The 19037-nt window shown below is 37.2% G+C and overlaps 1 protein-coding gene across 5 annotated transcripts in view; it reads right to left on the bottom strand.

The window, feature by feature from the left end:
* The window catches only part of MAMDC2 (MAM domain containing 2), a 445245-nt gene that overhangs the window by 324305 nt on the left and 101903 nt on the right, over positions 1–19037 (bottom strand). For all 5 annotated transcript variants that reach the window (XM_060102277.1, XM_060102275.1, XM_060102278.1 and 2 more), the window contains one exon: positions 10942–10999. In XM_060102277.1, coding sequence (XP_059958260.1) covers positions 10942–10999 — 58 coding nt within the window. The remainder of the gene's footprint in view (positions 1–10941; positions 11000–19037) is intronic.

The following is a 19037-nucleotide window of genomic DNA, read 5'->3' as shown; positions in this document are numbered from 1 at the left end:
TGAAATAATATAAAAATAAGTTACCCCCAAGAAGTGATGATTATAGAGCCATGGGAGTGGATGAATTCTCTGAGATTATGTAAAATGAGAGGAGCAGGGTTCTAGGACCCAAATCTTTGGGACATTCATGGCTGGGTTCATAAAGAAGCCATGAAAGACGGAGAAGAAAAGGTTTGGAGAGAGTTTTGCAATGTCATAAATTCTGAGGAAAGGGAGGGCAAAGAATGCTGTGGTAGCCAACAACTGCTCACTTCCAAAGAAGCATCATAGAGGTCAAGACCTGACAAAACACAACCAACAGTAAGAATCTATCTCTTTTCACCTTTGAGTGTGCTGTTTCAGAGAAGGGTTGAGGAAGTTGAATGAAACATCCTGACAAAAGATAGAAAAAAGTGTCAGAGAAAAGAATGCTAAGGGCAAACAGGCCCTGTAGAAACAGGAACCACTAAAGACCCAGCATGACAATCACTCTAGGGAAAACCTGCGTTAAGGTTAATAAAGCTTTCTTCTTCCTTTTCTTCTCTTTCTCTTCCTTCTTCTTTTTAACAGATCACAGAAAGACAGGTTAGGATATTACAGAAGGGTCCTCTTGAGTCCCCAGTCGACCTTCCCTCATTGTGAAAGACAAATAGAACACAGTTTTACCACTTACATCAGGAAAATGTATCAGTGTATCTTTAAGTGATGGGTATCCAATTCTTAGATTCCTATCCCCTTCCTACCCTCATTCCCATAGTCTCTAAGCATCAATATCTCCCAAACCTTTTTTTTTTTTTAGAATAAGATGACATTGCTGTTTCTTAGACAACCATATACCCAGTCCTTACCCATTTTTTCCCAATCTTCCAAGGGGTTGTTCTGTGGTTACACTTATTCTTATTTGATTTCATCCTTTTTCTTTAGGACCTTTTATTTTTCATAGTTTTATTTTTCAAGGTTATTTTCAGTTTTAGGCCTGCCTTCTGGAACATCAGTAACTCTGCCTAATTTAATATTACAAGATAATTTGAAAGCACAGTCTCAATTCCTTCATCTAGATAGCTCATCCATAAAACTACATAATGGATTATGTTTCCTGGCCAAATCAGTCACTGCAAACTAACCTTGTGTCCACCATTACAGACAGCTGTTAGCCACCTGGCATTCATACAGCAAAGATCATTCTTCCCTAGCATGCCTATAAGTATCCTCATTTGGTGTACTCCATTTACTCTTAAAAAGGTATTGAGGCAACAAGCTTATTTATTTGAATGTCACATTGGATAGAATGAAAATAGATATTAAAGTAGATTGCTGTGATGTTTTGTGTTATTATTTTCAGTATACATTATGTATAAAATTCTTCCCCACTTACGTGCACTTGACTGAAGACCCACCTTCCCCTAGTAAGGTTGTCTTCTAAGCACACATGCAGAGTGATGTGGGAAGAAAAGAACAATTCTCGCACAGCCAAAATTACTTTACTAACCCTGGGGATCACATGGGATAGGCATCTTAGACAGATCTCTTCGTTCATTTCCCTTCACTACTTTTAAAATGATTTCATTCCTATTGGATATTTTTTCTCCCAGTGATTGAATTACAGATAAGAGTAATTGGCAAATGCAGCTATAAAGAACATGTAATTAGTTGGATATATTATTGTTACCTATTTAAGAAACCTTTACTATCTCTTTTTATTTGATAAAATTTTGCAAAGAAGAAGCATTTGTAAGAAATACAGGTATTCAACTAAAGAAAAATAGTTATGGGAAATGCAAGGAAGTATAGGCTGTGAATATAAGTATAAACATCTATGTCATTAATGAGTCTAGTCATCACAAAGAAAAATATGGAGATCTACATGAACAATCACATCACAAAATAGCTGACTTTTTTTTTGTTTTTAAAACATACAGATTTTTACATGTATGTAAATGAAAACCCAAAGACGTGGTTAAGTGGGTCTCCGAGGAACCCTGGTTTTCTTTTTTTATATAAATTTATTTTATTTATTTATTTATTTATTTTTGGCTGCATTGGGTCTTCATTGCGGTGCGTGAGCTTCTCATTGCAGTGGCTTCTCTTATTGCAGAGCACGGTGTGCGGACTTCAGTAGTTGTGGTGTGCGGGCTCACTCATTGTGACACGCGGGCTCTAGAGCACAGACTCAGTAGTTGTGGCGCACAGGCTTAGTTGCTCCGTGGCATGTGGGATCTGCCCGGGCCAGGGCTCGAACCCATGTCCCCTGCATTGGCAGGCAGATTCTTAACCACTGCACCACCAGTGAAGCCCCTAAGCTGACTTTTAAAGATTAATATCATTCAAACTTTAGTAATGGCCAGCATCAAAAACTAAGCAATACACTATTAAACCTTAGTTATTGACACGTTTTTCTTTCTTATGCACAAATTTTGATTGTTCCTATCATTTTAATATAAAAAATAAACATCATCTTTCTTATCCCTCAGTCTACATTCTATGAGGACACTTGCCACTGTTTTATATTTATAGTGGTGTGGTTAGATATAAATTTGAGGCCCAGGGTTCTTGATTTTTCAATTCTTTTTTTTTCTTCTTTACAGAAGTCAAATATGCTCACTGTAGAAATTTAAAGATAATCAAAAGGAGGAAAATAAAATCTCCCAGAATCCTAAGTTCCCTGAAGTAGAACTGAACTTTTATGACTTGACTCAGAAACAAAATGAGGTCATGGTTACTTAACTTCAGAAAGCAACATAAGATGAAGGTATACTATCAGAGGAAGCAGGGTTTTTTCCACTAAAAGGACACATGCTAAAAAATACTTGGGGATCTGAGTTTCCTGAGAATCAAAACTCCAAATTTCTCAGCTGTTGGTGATACATGAGGTGAGCAGGAGTTAAAATATTTATTTTTTAATTTTCAAGTAGACTTGAATTAAATGTCTGCCAAGGTACTTATTCAAAAAGATTACTTGGTCATAAATAAATAACTATTAGGATGAGAAAGGATCAATGAGAATCAAATCAAATCAAATCATATAATTTGAGAGCCAGAGAACTCATAAAGATCTTTCTGTCTATAGCAGTGAGAGTTCTCCAGAGAATCAGAACCAATAGGAGACAGATAGAAAGAGAGAAAGAGCATAGAGAGATATGATAGACTATCTACCTATCTTATCTATCTCTCTGTTTTATCTATGTATCTATCTATCTCTGGGGAAGCCCTGTGGAGCTATATGAGCAGCGGCCAGCAGATCCTAAGGTTGAAGCTGGGGCCTAGGAAATGCGGTCCCTTAGGGCTGGCAGAATGCCATGAGACTCAGATTCAGAACTGTTTGCCTATAAACTACAAAATCATGCCTATGTGTATACATATAAGGTCAGCACACATATGTGCAACACACATTGAATTTAGGTGGAGGAATTTAGGTGGAGGCATGAATTTAGGCGGAGGAAGGCCACCATCTCCTTCTGAACCCAAGTAATAGAGGGCTGTTTCTCTGGTTAACTAGCAGCAGCATTTTGGAACACCTTGACATTAATCAAAAAATACTAGGTACAATCATGTGACCCCCTTCCCTCTTCTCCAATTCCACTCCCCCACCAGCACCCCTTTTGCAGAAGAATCTAAAACTCTAATTTCATTTCAGTCAATAGCACATAATAAGATAAACAAGCATAATCAGCAAATGGCCATGATTCTTTTGTTAATAGATAGTGATTCAGAACCTTAACAGGACAAAAAAGAGAAAATTAAATTGTAGATATATTAAGATGCAGTACAAAGCAAAGTAGTATTAAAATAAAAGTCATGAAGACACATCATTAACTCTGAAACATTACCTAATTAAAGTTCGGCCTTAATTTTCTGAATAAAATTTGGCAAAACCACAATTTAATCTAGACTACAAGGCTTACACATGATTATTCCCTGTGGCCAGAATTACATCGCACAACTTTTCGTGCTATTATGTTTTTAAAACAGAACAACAAAAACAACAAAAGAACAAGAAAAAAGGAAAAAGACTGCCTATACTGGAATGAAATTATGGAAGATCATGGGGACACAGTATGAAGCAAAGATACAAAGAGAAGGCCTTAAAAAGAAGTAGGAATGAAAGCTAATTTAGTTGACCGGTGATACTTCCTATAGAACCACCAACCTGTTCTAGATTCACTTCCTGACCCAGCTGTTGGTGGTTTTCAGCAAGTCACTCTTTCCCTTATCTTCTTTTTAAAGCCACTGCTAGACATCCCTTTCTAGGAAGCAGGAAACTAAAGACAATTCTAGCCTTTGGGGAGTTTCTTTCATGTGACTGAGCCTAAAAGAACAATAAAAGGCTTTTGATGATGCTCACCTGACTCCTAGCCAAGGTGTAACTTGGTCTGGGTTGATACTCAAAGTATTTATAAATCAGTACACACCAGGCAATCAGATTAGGCAAGTTCTAGATGCCCGTGGTCAGGCAGGTGTTAAACTACCAGAAGGTCCAGGCTGGGCCCACTCAACCATGAGGCACAGAAAGCCCAGTGAGGCACAGAAAGCCCAGTGCCTATGGCCCATAGTATTTTAAAGGGCCCACAAAAATGTTTTCATTTTTTATAAATCAGAATTTTCAAAATGAATATAACAATAATGTGAATGTACGTGGTGCCACTAAATTGTACACTAAAAAAGGGTTAAAATGGTAAATTTTATATTATGTATATTTTACCATAATAAAAAATGCAAATGCCATTTTGAAAATCCAACTCTATTAAGTGATAGAAACTCATACTGAAACCAGGAAATGATGTCAGTAATTTAATATCCATAAACACCTTAGGTCAGTAAATGACGGCAGCTATTATGCAGAAAATTTTGCTTAAAATAGGGTACAAAAGTCCAAAAGTACTTCTCAGAAAAAAACGAGTATTGTATGATTTAGTTTTGTGTAATAACACTCATTAGTATATTGGTAATAATTTCAGGAGGCTTAACAATGACGTGGTCACATAACATGGCCATAAAATACCATAATATAGTCACAAATAGTCATAATTAGGCAAGAAGACAAAACAGTATAAAAGTATAAAAGGAAAAAGGATAGGTAATCTTTACAAAATGCCAATGAGAGATACAGCCTAAGAAATATATCTCTTTAATAAGCCTTTAAATCCAAAAAAAATGAATATAATCCAACCTGGATTATATTTGTCTTTATAGCAATGCAGTTGTAAAATATATTAATTTCTTTTTCTTTCAATGGAAGAAACTCAAGGCCACAGCGAATTTCCAAATAGCACAGAAATATCAATATTTTAACAATGCTATATCTGTACCAGGGCATAGAACCCCAGTGATAGGATAGGCCAATCCTACCACTGTTGGTAATATTTTAAACAGATACAGCCTCTTTTCTTACCTACTATGAAACACTGCTGGATCCCTTGTAATCCATTTGGAATGCATGCCAGCTTTAAAACATAATTCTATTAAAAATTTCCTCAGCTTTTTATCTCTGAAACAACTAGGATATGCAACACTTTTTGCTTTAAAGCTACTTATACGCCTGGAAAGATAATTCAATAGGCAGCTATATTTAGGAAAATAAAATGGTACTTCACACAAAATGATCAATCAGATGTACTCAAATGGCAGCTGCAAGGCTGGGAGGAGCCGTGTACCTCCAAAGTGCTCCCACTGAGGGACTGGTCACTTGACTCGATTTTTGACCCTATCTTTCTATCCTGCTATATTGTAGGTTGACTTCCAACACCCATATTTAGAATCTAGCTAACACTCTGGCTTACCATTTTTTCACCTTCTCAAGTCAATGGCTTGGATTCCATTATAGAAAACTCATTCCCATGACCATATCTTGGGATCTGTCATTCCCCAGAATTGTTCTACATCTGAAATATCAAAAAATTCCAGTACATTCCCTTTGCTCACTACTTCTAATTCTTCTAGCTCTCTCACTCCTTCACTACTGCCGTGCTTGTTTTTTTTTTTAATTCCCTGGACCCTTCTACTTCCTGAGTTTGCTAGTCTGTGCTTGAACTAGTTATTTTCCTTACTAACCCTGAGTGTGTTCAGTTGACTCTCCACCATTACCCTCAGCTCACTTGTCCTTTGTCTCAAAGGCTCACATACCCTACAAATAGCCAGCTTTAGACCAATCTTCTGATGTAACTTCTCTGCAACTTTTCCTTTATTTTGGTTCTTTGGGAGAATGATAGGGAAGCTTTTAAGAGAAGATATCTTTCATTGAAATTGGGTGAGTCATAATAAGTACAGTAAGTCCCCTACATACGAACCTTCAAGTTGCAAACTTTCAAAGATACGAACGTGTGTTTGCATGTCCATTCATGTAAATTAGTTCACGTGCCTGGTGTACATTGTCACGTGTGTGCATCCTCTACAAGTGGTTGTGCTTTTGTGAGCCTGACTGTCCAGCACTGTTGCTGTGCAACACAAGGAGCTTACTAATGAAGACCTGATGAAATTGGAGGCCCAGAGAAAGGACGAAGAGAGACAAGAGGAAGAAGAAGTAACTGAAGAACTGAAGAGATTCACGACACAGGAAGTGGCAAGGGGGTTTTCTTTGAGGAGGCACTGTTAGTTTTTGAGACACAGGACTCGAACGTAGAACAGTACACAAAGGTTGCAGCAGCCGTTCAGAATGCAATCCAGTGCTACCATGTCATCTATGATGAGAAAAAAAGAGCTACTACCCAGACATCACTGGATTGTTTTTTCAAGAGGGAAGATAGAATTGAATCCAGCAAGGAACCAGAACCTGTGCCATCAACGTCAGGCATGAGTGAAATTGCAGCTTGCCCTCCGTCTCCTATTGCTGATGATCCCTCAGCTCTACCATCTCCTACCTCCTCTCCCTCCTCCAGTCAGTAACTCTTCTTGCCTGTTCACTCAATGCCAGCCCCTGTATGCCGGCTGTTGTACTGTACTACTGTACTTTTCAAGGTACTGTACTGTAAAGACTTTAAATGTTTTCTTTATTTTTTGCATTTGTTTGTTTTTTATGTATTATTTGTGTGAAAAGTATTATAAACCTATTACAGTACAGTACCATATAGCCAATTATGTTAGTTGTGTACCTAGGCTAACTTTGTTGGACTTAACAAATTGGACTATGAACACGCTCTTGGAACAGAACTTGTTTGTATGTAGGTGACTTACTGTACCCAGCTTTAAGAGGTGGAGTTCTGAAGAAGTAGATTGCAATTCTCTTTCATTTCTCTCCTTGGAAATGATTTCATAGCTTCCTAATATTCTGTATTTATTCATTCATGTCTAGAGCTATGGGGAGATAATTTGCATTCTCCTTAAGACTTCTTATGATGCTATCCCACTTTATGCAATTATGAATTAAGCAAATGTAAGAGACCATAATATAAAAATTTATAAAGTCTCAATTCATGCACAAAATTTAAAATAATACAAATCAAAATATTTTAAGATTTCTTCAGGAATTGCAAAGGTGGTAGCCTGAGTGAATGGTGAGCTGTGTTTATGCTAAGGCCACATGGTGAAGTCTCTAGCAAGTAAAAAATACTCTCCTTATTTTGTCAGTATTTTATGAATCATACATTTGTTTATGTGCACAGTAACTTCTAAGTCAGAGTTCAGTCACTATTCTGCTGTTACTTAACCATTCATTGTCATTACAATTTAAAAGATTTTTTGTATTCTATAACAATGTAATGCAAGCATTCATTAATGGGGTGCTAGAAGCAGGGCTAAAAACATGCCTCAAAATCAATTCCTTTGATAAAGAACTTAGAAGTGAATGAACAAAACTCTAAATAAAGCCAAACAACTGCCAGCGCATGCTGCATGCTGTGCTGTTAATGTGGAAACAAGCAACATGAGAAATACTAGAAATAATGCTGAAAAAAATAAAGCACAAATATATAACACAATAGCTAAAGACTCATGCACCCTGAGAATACATTGCACATTCTTTATATTTATGTTCTTGGGGAAACCAGTCCTTTGAATTTTGTGAGTTTTTAATTACGTGTCTTACAACTTCCTTTTGTTTGGAGAGGGAGCCAAATCCCATGTATATAAGGAAATGAGCCTGAATTGCATTTTTAAATAATGTATTTGTTTCCTTGTGGTTTTTCTGATTATAAACCACCATGCTTACTACATTGGAAAATGCTGAAAAGTATAAAGATGAAGAAAATCACTTAGAATTTCACCATTCACTAGTCAACTTTACTAGCATTTTGACAGTTTCTTCAGGCTTTTTTCCTCTATACTTTTACATAGTTTGGATAAAATACACATACAATTTTGTATCTTAATGTTTTTCTTGACCTTAAATAAGAAGATTTATCAAGACAGTAAGAACTATCCATGGACTTTCTAAAGGCTATAAAATATCTCATTATGTGATTATAACCTATTTAATTAGTACTGTCAGAGAAGAAAAAAACTTTCCTTTACACTTCTAGGTTCTTCTGACTGGTCTAAGAATTAAACTGACATGAGACAGATTAACAGGAAAAAGTCTAATTTAATTTCATACATACAGGAACCCCACATACATGAGAAGGTCAGAGTCCCTACATACATGAGAGGTTCAAAGACAGAAAGGTAAAATAAGGTATACATGTCATCCTGAGCTAAGGAATGGGATAGGGGCCTGGAGCTTCCAAGAAAAGGAGGGTTCACAAGACAATAAGAAAAGCAGATGTTTGGCAATTAGACATTTGCCCTACCATACAGATGGGGCTACTTAACTCAAATTTATCTCTGTAATAACTTTTTTTTTCTGGGAAAAATTCCCAGTTTAAATTCTTCTAGGTAGTTAAGGGAGGAACAGTAGGTTACCTTGAACACACAGGGTCTCATGTCTTTAACTCAAAAAAATCCTCATGCAGGACTGACAAATTTTGGGGAGGCTCATTCTGAATCCCTAGAGCACTACACCTAATACTAAAACATCAGGTAATTTCCAAGTTTTGCTATAATAAATAATTCAATGATGAGTATCTTTGGATATAAATTTTATCCCTGGTATGAATTATTTTTCTTTGGGGAAATCCTTAGGAGAATTATTAGATCAAATAGTATCTCAATTCATATCACCAAATTCCTTTACAGAAAGATTAAAATAATTTACAATATTCCTGGCAATAGAAAAAAGTACCCATCTCACCCCACCTTTACTCAACTGAGTATTATTATTTTAAAAAATATTGCCAATTTTATTAGCAAAAATATTTATTGCTTTAATTCACATATTCTATTATTTGTAGATTGGGATTTTCCCTGTATTTATCAGCTAGTTAATAATAATAATTTCCTACTTTGTGAATTGTCTTTATATGACCTTCGCTCATTTCCCTAGGGTTTTAACATTTTTCCTGCCAATAGGTCTGAGTTTTTTATGTATTAAGCATATTAATCCATAAGCCATCATATTTGCTTTTCTTATGGCTTGAATGCTATTTTTTAATGAGAAAAAATAAATAAGATTAAACATAACGAAAGTAATATCATGAATAGTTTACTTCCCTAAATTGGTTATGCCACTGTTTAAAAAAACTTTTGATTATTCTCATCTGTTTATACTTTCAAATAATTTTCAGAATCTCAGAGTTCTGATAGAAAACAAAATCCATTGGAATTTTTAATGTAATTATATTAAATTTATAAATTTAACTTATAATTTAGTTTTCCAGTCCCCTCAAATGGTAGTTATTCCCTTGTATTTGAGATTTCTGTCTTAGTTACCTTGGGTGTACATTTATTAAAAAAAAAAAAAAAAAACACCAAAAAACCTTAATGCCTTCAAATAACAATTTATTATTACCTTCTTGGAATCTCTCATGGTTTGCAGTCAGATGGCAGCTGGAGCTGTAGTCCAAGCTTATTAGGGTGGATGTCCAAGATGGCTTTGTCACTCATAAGTCAAGCTCATCAGTGTTCCTTCTCATGGCCTCTCCCTCCAGCAAAGTAGCCTAGATTTCTTACATGGTGGCTCAGGGCTCCAAGAGTTGGAAGCAGTCTTATTAAAGATAGCCTAGATTTGGCATAGGATTCCTTTTGCCACGTTCTATTGAACAAATCTGTCATATGACAGCCTAAATTCAAAAGGTGGAGGAACATTTACCTCTTGCTGGGGAAGTGGCCTGTCCACCAACTTTGGAGATGAACTACCACATATTCTTTATTGATCTTTATTTGATCTAGAATTTTCTTCATAAAAGTATTTAAAATTTGTGTTGTTATAGTAATTTGAATGTTTTTTCTTTTATAGCCTACTAAGCAGTTATTGCTAATATGAAGGAAAGATATTGTCTTTGATACATTTATTTATTTAGTAATCACCTTAATAAATGGTCTTATTCATTCTAGTTACTTATTTTAACATCTTGGTTCTCCTGAGAAGATAATCATACTATCTGAAAATAAGATTTTTTCTCCTCTTTTTCAATAGTTAAGTCTCTTATCTATTGTACCAGTTAAGACTTCCTAAAAAAGATTAATAGGAAGCAGCCTTGTTTTGCTTTTGTATAATTGTTGTATAATTTTTAAGTACAAGTTTATTGAAGTTGTAAGCTGGACATATTTTATCAACATACATATTTCCCAGAGCTAAATTAAACCACTTATTTTCATATGCTAATACAATACAATAGAAAGGTAGGTTCTTATTCCAGATAAGTTGAATTTAGGGAGGGGGACAATAAAATAAGATGAGGAAGAAAGTAACTAATATATTTTGGACACTGCAATATTTTCTCCCTGAAATCTATAAACTTATTCCCCAAATAAATCATAACCATAAAATATTCCATTAACTCCCACAAATAGCTAATATCTCTGAATAAATATAAAACATCACAAATCTCAGCAATTTGTCCTTTCTTCTCAAGCATGACTATTTACACTGATGTAAAGAATCATATTAAGTACATAAATATTTAGAATATGGCTTTTCAGCCCTCTTATACTCACAAGTGGCTGATATTCATACGGTGGAGCATATTCTTCAGCATATGTTGTCAATGCACACCTAAGAAGGGTAAGTCAATATTTAAGAAAAGAATGACTCCAAAAGAAAAATATTTAAAAATTTTAGTAGCAAATGTTTTATACGCAATAAAAACATTTCAAGGAAGATTGGCCCTAGTAAAAATTTAAAATTTTTAAAATTCCCAGGCCTCATTTATAGTGTTAACTAACACCAGCAAGGTGCCTTCCTTCAATTACTTCCAATTCAGCACCACCTACTATTCTCCAGTACTAATGATATGCTACCAACTCCAAGTCCCTAAGCTCAGGTGCATTCCAGACAAAGGGATCTCTTTTCCACTCACTTTCTGCTTCTCAAACCTTTTTGACCCTATGCCCCGTGTTCTCTGCTGGATGACAACTGAAAAATAATAGAAGACAACCAGGTGGACTGAGATTACATAGCTTCCCCAACCTCCACCCCAAGACACACATAGAATGGGTGAATGAAATACATCCTCCTCCCCCAAGTCTACAAACACAGCCAAGGGAAACCATGCAGTGCTAGAAATGAAGAGGATATTCATTAGAATGGGAGGCCATAAGCTGATGTCCCAAGACTCAAAGCTGGAGTTTGAACTGCCTATCAAGGGCAGGAGACATGGCCTTGGGTTCACAGAAGGCACAGAACTAAACTGCTACTTACAGCCAGGAGTCTGTAAAGGCTGTACCTCATATCAAAGAGACCACAGAAACTCCAGCCATCAGACCAGAAACTTGCAAGAAAGTTTCTCTCTGTTTAGCATTCAGAATGGGGGAAAAAATTATTCTCCTATGAGAAATTACAGTCCTGCTTCTGTTCCTGGCAATATTATGGGATTAGATGGTCAAAGAAACTCCTCTGAGAATTTCACTTCTAAAAATATCGGGTACAATGATATTTAAACATCTTAACGCATGGCTGACCTGGTGGGAAAGCATAGAACTCAACAAGTAAAAGAATTCAAAAATAATTAGGAAGTCAACTAGGAATGGTTACTGGATACAGGTGCTAATATTTACCTGCTGGTAACCACCAATTGCTGCCGGTCTTCAAGGTGTGATTTCCAGAGGGGCAGCATTAGCATTATCTGGGGACTTGTAAGAAACGCAAATACTTAGAGGCTACCCCAGATCTACTGAATTAGAAACTCTGGGGGTGGGCCCAGCAATCTATGTTTTAACAAGTACTCTAGGTGATTCTAAAAGTCTGAGTATTGGCAATTAAAAGAACAAAAATTAGAAGTGTAACTTTCAAACCAGCAAATAGGATATTATTTTAAAATAACAATCTAATAGAAAGCAGGAGAGGAGAATAAAAGAGAAAAATCTTTTCTGCTCAGAAGAACAAATTAAAATCATAAAAAATTAAATATCTTGGCAATCACAATGAAAGTAAAGGGACTAAACCCATCAGTGAAAGTATTTTCTCAAACTTAAATTGAACATCAAGTTGTATGATACAGCCCAACTCTATGTTTTTTTTTTTTTTGGTTTTTCTTTTCAAGTATAGTTGATTTATAATATTATATTAGTTTCAGGTACAGCATAGTGATTCAGTATTTTTATAGATTATACTTTGTTAACAGTTATTACAGGGGGAGAGTTCCAAGAAGGTGGAGGAGTAAGACATGGAGATCACTTTCCTCCCCACAAATACATCAAAAATACATATACATGTGGAACAGCTCCTACAGAGCACCTACTGAACACCGGAAGAAGACCTCAGACTTCCCCAAAGGCAAGAAACTCCCCCACGTACCTGGGTAGGGCAAAAGAAAAAAGAAAAAACAGAGACAAAAGAATAGGGACAGGACCTGCACCTCTGGGAGGGAGCTGTGAAGGAGGAAAAGCTCCCACACACTAGGAAGCCCCTTCACTGGCAGAGACGTGGGTGGCGGGAGGGAAGCTGCAGAGCCATGGAGGAGAGCGCAGCAATAGGGATGCAGAGGGCAAAGCGGAGAGACTCCCGCACAGAGGATTGGTGCCCACCGGCACTCACCAGCCTGAGAGGCTTGTCTGCTCACCCGCCGGGGCAGGCGGGGGCTGGGAGCCGAGGCTTGGGCTTTGGAGCTCAGACCCCAGGTAGAGGACTGGGGTTGGGGGCGTGAACACAGACTAAAGGGGCTAACGTGTCACAGCTAGCCGGGAGGGACTCCGGGAGAAACTCTGGAACTGCCTAAGAGGCAAGAGACCATTGTTTCGGGGTGTGCGAGGAGAGGGGATTCAGAGCACCGCCTAAACGAGCTCCAGAGACAAGCGTGAGCTGCGGCTATCAGTGCGGACCCCAGAGACGGGCATGAGACGCTAAGGCTGCTGCTGCCACTAAGAAGGCTGTGTGCAAGCACAGGTCACTATCCACACCTCCCCTCTCAGGAGCCTGTGCGGCCCACCACTGCCAGGGTCCTGTGATCCAGGGACAACTTCCCCAGGAGAGCACGCTGTGAACCTCAGGCTGGTGCAATGTCACGCCGGCCTCTGCCGCCGCAGGCTCACCCCGCACTCCGTACCCCTCCCTCCCCGAGGCCTGAGTGAGCCAGAGCCCCTGAATCAGCTGCTCCCTTAACCCCATCCTGTCTGGGCGAAGAACAGACGCCCTCAGGTGACCTACACGAAGAGGCGAGGCCAAATCCAAAGCTGAACCCCAGGAGCTGTGCGAACAAAGAAGAGAAAGGGAAATTTCTCCCAGCAGCCTCAGGAGCAATGGATTAAATCTCCACAATCAGCTTGATGTACCCTGCACCTCTGGAATAGCTGAACAGACAACAAATCATCCCAAATTAAGGCGGTGGACTTTGGGAGCAACTGTAGACTTGGGGTTTGCTTTCTGCATCTAAGTTGTTTCTGGTTTTATGTTTATCTTAATTTACTATTTAGAGCTTCCTATCATTGGTAGATTTGTTTATTGATTTGGTTGCTTTCTTCCTTTTTTTTTTAATATACATATATATTTTTCTTTTTCTCCTTTTGTGAGTGTGTATGTGTATGCTTCTTTGTGTGATTTTTGTCTGTGTAGCTTTGCTTTTACCATTTGTCCTAGGGTTCTGTCTGTCCGGGTTTTTTGGGGGTTTTTTTTTAGTATAGTTTTTAACGCTTGTTATCATTGGTGGATTTGTTTTTTGGTTTGGTTGCTCTCTCTTTCTTTCTTTTTCTTTATTACCTTTTAATTTTTTTAATTTTTAATAATTTCTTTTATTTTTTAATTTAATAACTTTATTTTATTTTATTCTTTCTTTCTTATTTTTCCCTCCTTTTTCTTCTGAGCCATGTGGCTGATGGGGTCTTGGTGCTCCGGCCGAGTGTCAGGCCTGAGCCTCTAAGGTGTGAGAGCTGAGTTCAGGACATTGGTCCACCAGAGACCTCCCAGCCCCGCATAATATCAAACAGCGAAAGCTCTCTTAGAGAGCTCCATCTCAACGCTAAGACCCAGCTCCATTCAACGACCAGTAAGCTACAGTGCTGGACACCCTATGACAAACAACTAGCAAGACAGGAACATAACACCACCCATTAGCAGAGAGGTTGCCTAAAATCATAATTTCACAGATACCCCAAAAGACAACACCAGATATGGTCCTGTCCACCAGAAAGACAAGACTCAGCCTCATCCACCAGAACATAGGCACCAGTCTCCTCCACCAGGAAGCCTACAAAACCTACTGAAGCAACCTTACTCACTGGGGGCAGACACCAAAAACAACGGGAACTATTAACCTACAGCCTGCAGAAAGGAGGCCCCAAACACAGTAAGTTAAGCAAAATGAGAAGACAGAAATACACAGCAGATGAAGGAGCAAGGTAAAAACCCACCAGACCAAACAAATGAAGAGGAAATAGGCAGTCTACCTGAAAAAGAATTCAGAGTAATGATAGTAAAGATGATCCAAAATCTTGGAAATAGAATGGAGAAAATATAAGAAACATTTAACAAGGACCTAGAAGAACTAAAGAGGAAACAAACAACGATGAACATCACAATAAATGAAATTTAAAATTCTCTAGAAGGAATCAATACCAAAATAACTGAGGCAGAAGAACGGGTAAGTGACCTGGAAGATAAAATAGCAGAAATAACTACTGCAGAGCAGAATAAAGAAAAAAGAATGAAAAGAATTGAGGACAGTCTCAGAGACCTCTGGGACAACATTAAACACACCAACATTCGAATTATAGGGGTCCCAGAAGAAGAGGAGAAAAAGAAGGGGTCTGAGAAAATATTTTAATAGATTATAGTTGAAAACGTCCCTAATATGGGACAGGAAATAGTCAACCAAGTCTGGGAAGCACAGAGAGTCCCATACAGGATAAATCCAAGGAGAAACATGCCAAGACACATATTAATCAAACTATCAAAAATTAAGTACTAACAAAAAATATTAAAAGCAGCAAGGGAAAAGCAACAAATAACATAGAAAGGAATCCCCATAAGGTTAACAGCTGATCATTCAGCAGAAATTCTGCAAGACAGAAGGGAGTGGCAGGACATATTTAAAGTGAAGAAAGGAAAACCTAAAACCAAGATCACTCTACTCAGCAAAGATCTCATTCAGATTCGACAGAGAAATTAAAACCTTTACAGACAAGCAAAAGCTAAGACAATTCAGCACCACCAAACCAGCTTTACAACAAATGCTAAAGGAACTTCTTTAGGCAGGAAACACAAGAGAAGGAAGAGACCTACAATAACAAACCCAAAACAATTTAAAAAATGATAATAGGAACACACATATCGATAACTACCTTAAATGTAAATGGATTAAATGCTCCAACCAAAAGACATACACTGGATGAATGGATACAAAAACAAGATCCATATATATGCTGTCTACAAGAGACCCACTTCAGACCTAGGGACACAGACAGACTGAAAGTGAGGGGATGGAAAAAGATATTCCATGCAAATGGAAATCAAAAGAAAGTTGGAGTAGAATTCTCATACAAGACAAAATAGACTTTAAAATAAAGACTATTACAAGAGACAAAGAAGGACACTACATAATGATCAAGGAATCAATCCAAGAAGAAGATATAACAATTGTAAATATTTATGCACCCAACATAGGAGCACCTCAATACTTAAGGCAAATGCTAACAGCCATAAAAGGGGAAATCGACAGTAAGACAATCATAGTCGGGGATTTAACACCCCACTTTCACCAATGGACAGATCATCCAAAATGAAAATAAATAAGGAAACACAAGCTTTAAATGACACATTAAGCACAATGGACTTAATTGATATTTATAGGACATTCCATCCAAAAACAACAGAATACACTTTCTTCTCAAGTGCTCATGGAACATTCTCCAGGATAGATCATATCTTGGATCACAAATCAAGCCTTGGTAAATTTAAGAAAATTGAAATCGTATCAAGTGTCTTTTCCAACCACAATGTTATGAGACTAGATATCAATTACAGGAAAAAAATACTGTACAAAATACAAACACATGGCTGCTAAACAATACACTAATAAATAACCAAGAGATCACTGAAGAAATCAAAGAGGAAATCAAAAAATATCTAGAAACAAATGACAATGAAAACACAACAGCCCAAACCCTATGGGATGCAGCAAAATCAGTTCTAAGAGGGAAGTTTATAGCAATACAATCCTACCTCAAGAAACAAGAAACATCTCAAATAAACAACCTAACGTTACACCTAAAGCAAGTAGAGAAAGAAGAACAAACAACCCCCAAAGTTGGCAGAAGGAAAGAAATCATAAAGATCAGATCAGAAATAAATGAAAAAGAAATGAAGGAAACAACAGCAAAGATCAATAACACTAAAAGCTAGTTCTTTGAGAAGATAAACAAAATTGAAAACCATTAGCCAGACTCATCAAGAAAAAAGGGAGAACACTCAAATCAATAGAATTAGAAATGAAAAAGGAGAAGCAACAACTGACACTGCAGAAATACAAAGGATCATGAGAGATTACTACAACCAACTCTATGCCAATAAAATGGACAACCTGGAAGAAGTGGCCAAATGCTTAGAAAAGCACAACCTCCAGAGACTGAACCAGGAAGAAATAGAAAATAGGAACAGACCAATCACAAGCACTGAAATTGAAACTGTGATTGAAAACAAAAGCCCAGGACCAGATGGATTCACTGGCAAATTCTATCAAACATTTAGAGAAGAGCTAACACCTATCCTTCCCAAACTCTTCCAAAATATAGCAGAGGGAGGAACACTCCCAAACTCATTCTATGAGGCCACCATTTCCCTGATACCAAAACCAGACAAAGATATCACAAAAAAAGAAAACTACAGACCAATATCACTGATGAACACAGATGCAAAAATCCTCAATGAAATACTAGCAAACAGAATCCAACAGCACATTAAAAGGATCACACACCATGATCAAGTGGGGTTTATCCCAGGAATGCAAGGATTCTTCAATATATGCAAATCAATCAATGTGATATACCATATTAACAAACTGAAGGAGAAAGACCATACAATCATTTCAATAGATGCAGGAAAAGCTTTTGATAAAATTCAACACCGATTTATGCTAAAAACCCTGCAGAAAGTAGGCATAGAGGGAACTTACCTCAACATAATAGAGGCCCTATATGACAAATCAACAACCAACATCATTCTCAATGGTGAAAAACTGAAACGATTTACACTAAGATCGGGAACAAGACAAGGTTGCCCACTCTCACTACTACTATTCAACATAATTTTGCAAGTTTTAGCCACAGCAATCAGAGAAGAAAAAGGAATGAAAGGAATCCAAATCGGAACAGAAGAAGCTGTCACTGTTTGCAGATGACATGATACTATATGTAGAGAATCCTAAAGATGCTACCAGAAAACTACTAGAGCTAGTCAGTGAATTTGGTAAAGTAGCAGGATACAAAATTAATGCACAGAAATCTCTTGCATTCCTATACACTAATGATGAAAAATCTGAAAGAGAAATTAAGGAAACACTCCCATTTACCATTTCAAGAAAAAGAGTAAAATACCTAGGAATAAACCTACCTAAGGAGACAAAAGACCTGTATGCAGAAAACTGTAAGACACCGATGAAAGAAATTAAAGAAAATACAAACATATGGAGAGACATACCATGTTCTTGGATTGGAAGAATCAACATTGTGAAAATGACTCTACTACCCAAAGCAATCTACAGGCTCAATGCAATCCCTATCAAACTAACAATCGCATTTTTCACAGAACTAGAACAAAAAATTTCACAATTTGTATGGAAACACAAAAGATCCTGAATAACCAAAGCAATCTTGAGAAAGAAAAATGGAGCTGGAGGAATCAGTCTCCTGGACTTCTGACTATACTACAAAGCTACAGTAATCAAGACAGTATAGCACTGGCACAAAAACAGAAATATAGATCAATGGAACAGGATAGAAAGCCCAGAGATAAACCCACACACATATGGTCACCTTATTTTTGATAAAGGAGGCAAGAATATACAATGGAGAAAAGATGGCCACTTCAATAAGTGGTGCTGAGAAAACTGGACAGCTACATGTAAAAGACTGAAATTAGAACACTCCCTAACACCATACACAAAAATAAACTCAAAATGGATTAAAGACCTAAATGTAAGGCCAGACACTACAAAACTCTTAGAGGAAAACATAGGCAGAACACTCTATGACATAAATCATGGCAAGATCCTTTTGACCCACCTCCTAGAGAAATGGAAATAAAAACAAAAATAAACAAATGGGACCTAATGAAACTTAAAAGCTTTTGCACAGCAAAGGAAACCACAAACAAGGTGAAAAGACAGCCCTCAGAATGGGAGAAGATATTTGCAAACAAAGCAACTGACAAAGGATTAATCTCCAAAATTTACAAGCAGCTCATGCATCTCAATATCAAAAAAATAAACAACACAATCCAAAAATGGGTGGAAGACCTAAATAGACATTTCTCTAAGGAAGACATACAGATGGCCATGAGGCACATGAAAAGATGCTCAACATCACTAATCATTAGAGAACTACAAATCAAAACCATAATGAGGTATCACCTCACACCAGTCAGAATGGCCATCATCAAAAAATCT

This window comes from Mesoplodon densirostris, chromosome 6 (assembly GCF_025265405.1).
Source record: "Mesoplodon densirostris isolate mMesDen1 chromosome 6, mMesDen1 primary haplotype, whole genome shotgun sequence".
NCBI classification, from domain to species: domain Eukaryota; kingdom Metazoa; phylum Chordata; class Mammalia; order Artiodactyla; family Ziphiidae; genus Mesoplodon; species Mesoplodon densirostris.
This window is presented reverse-complemented; position numbering and strand designations above follow the sequence as displayed.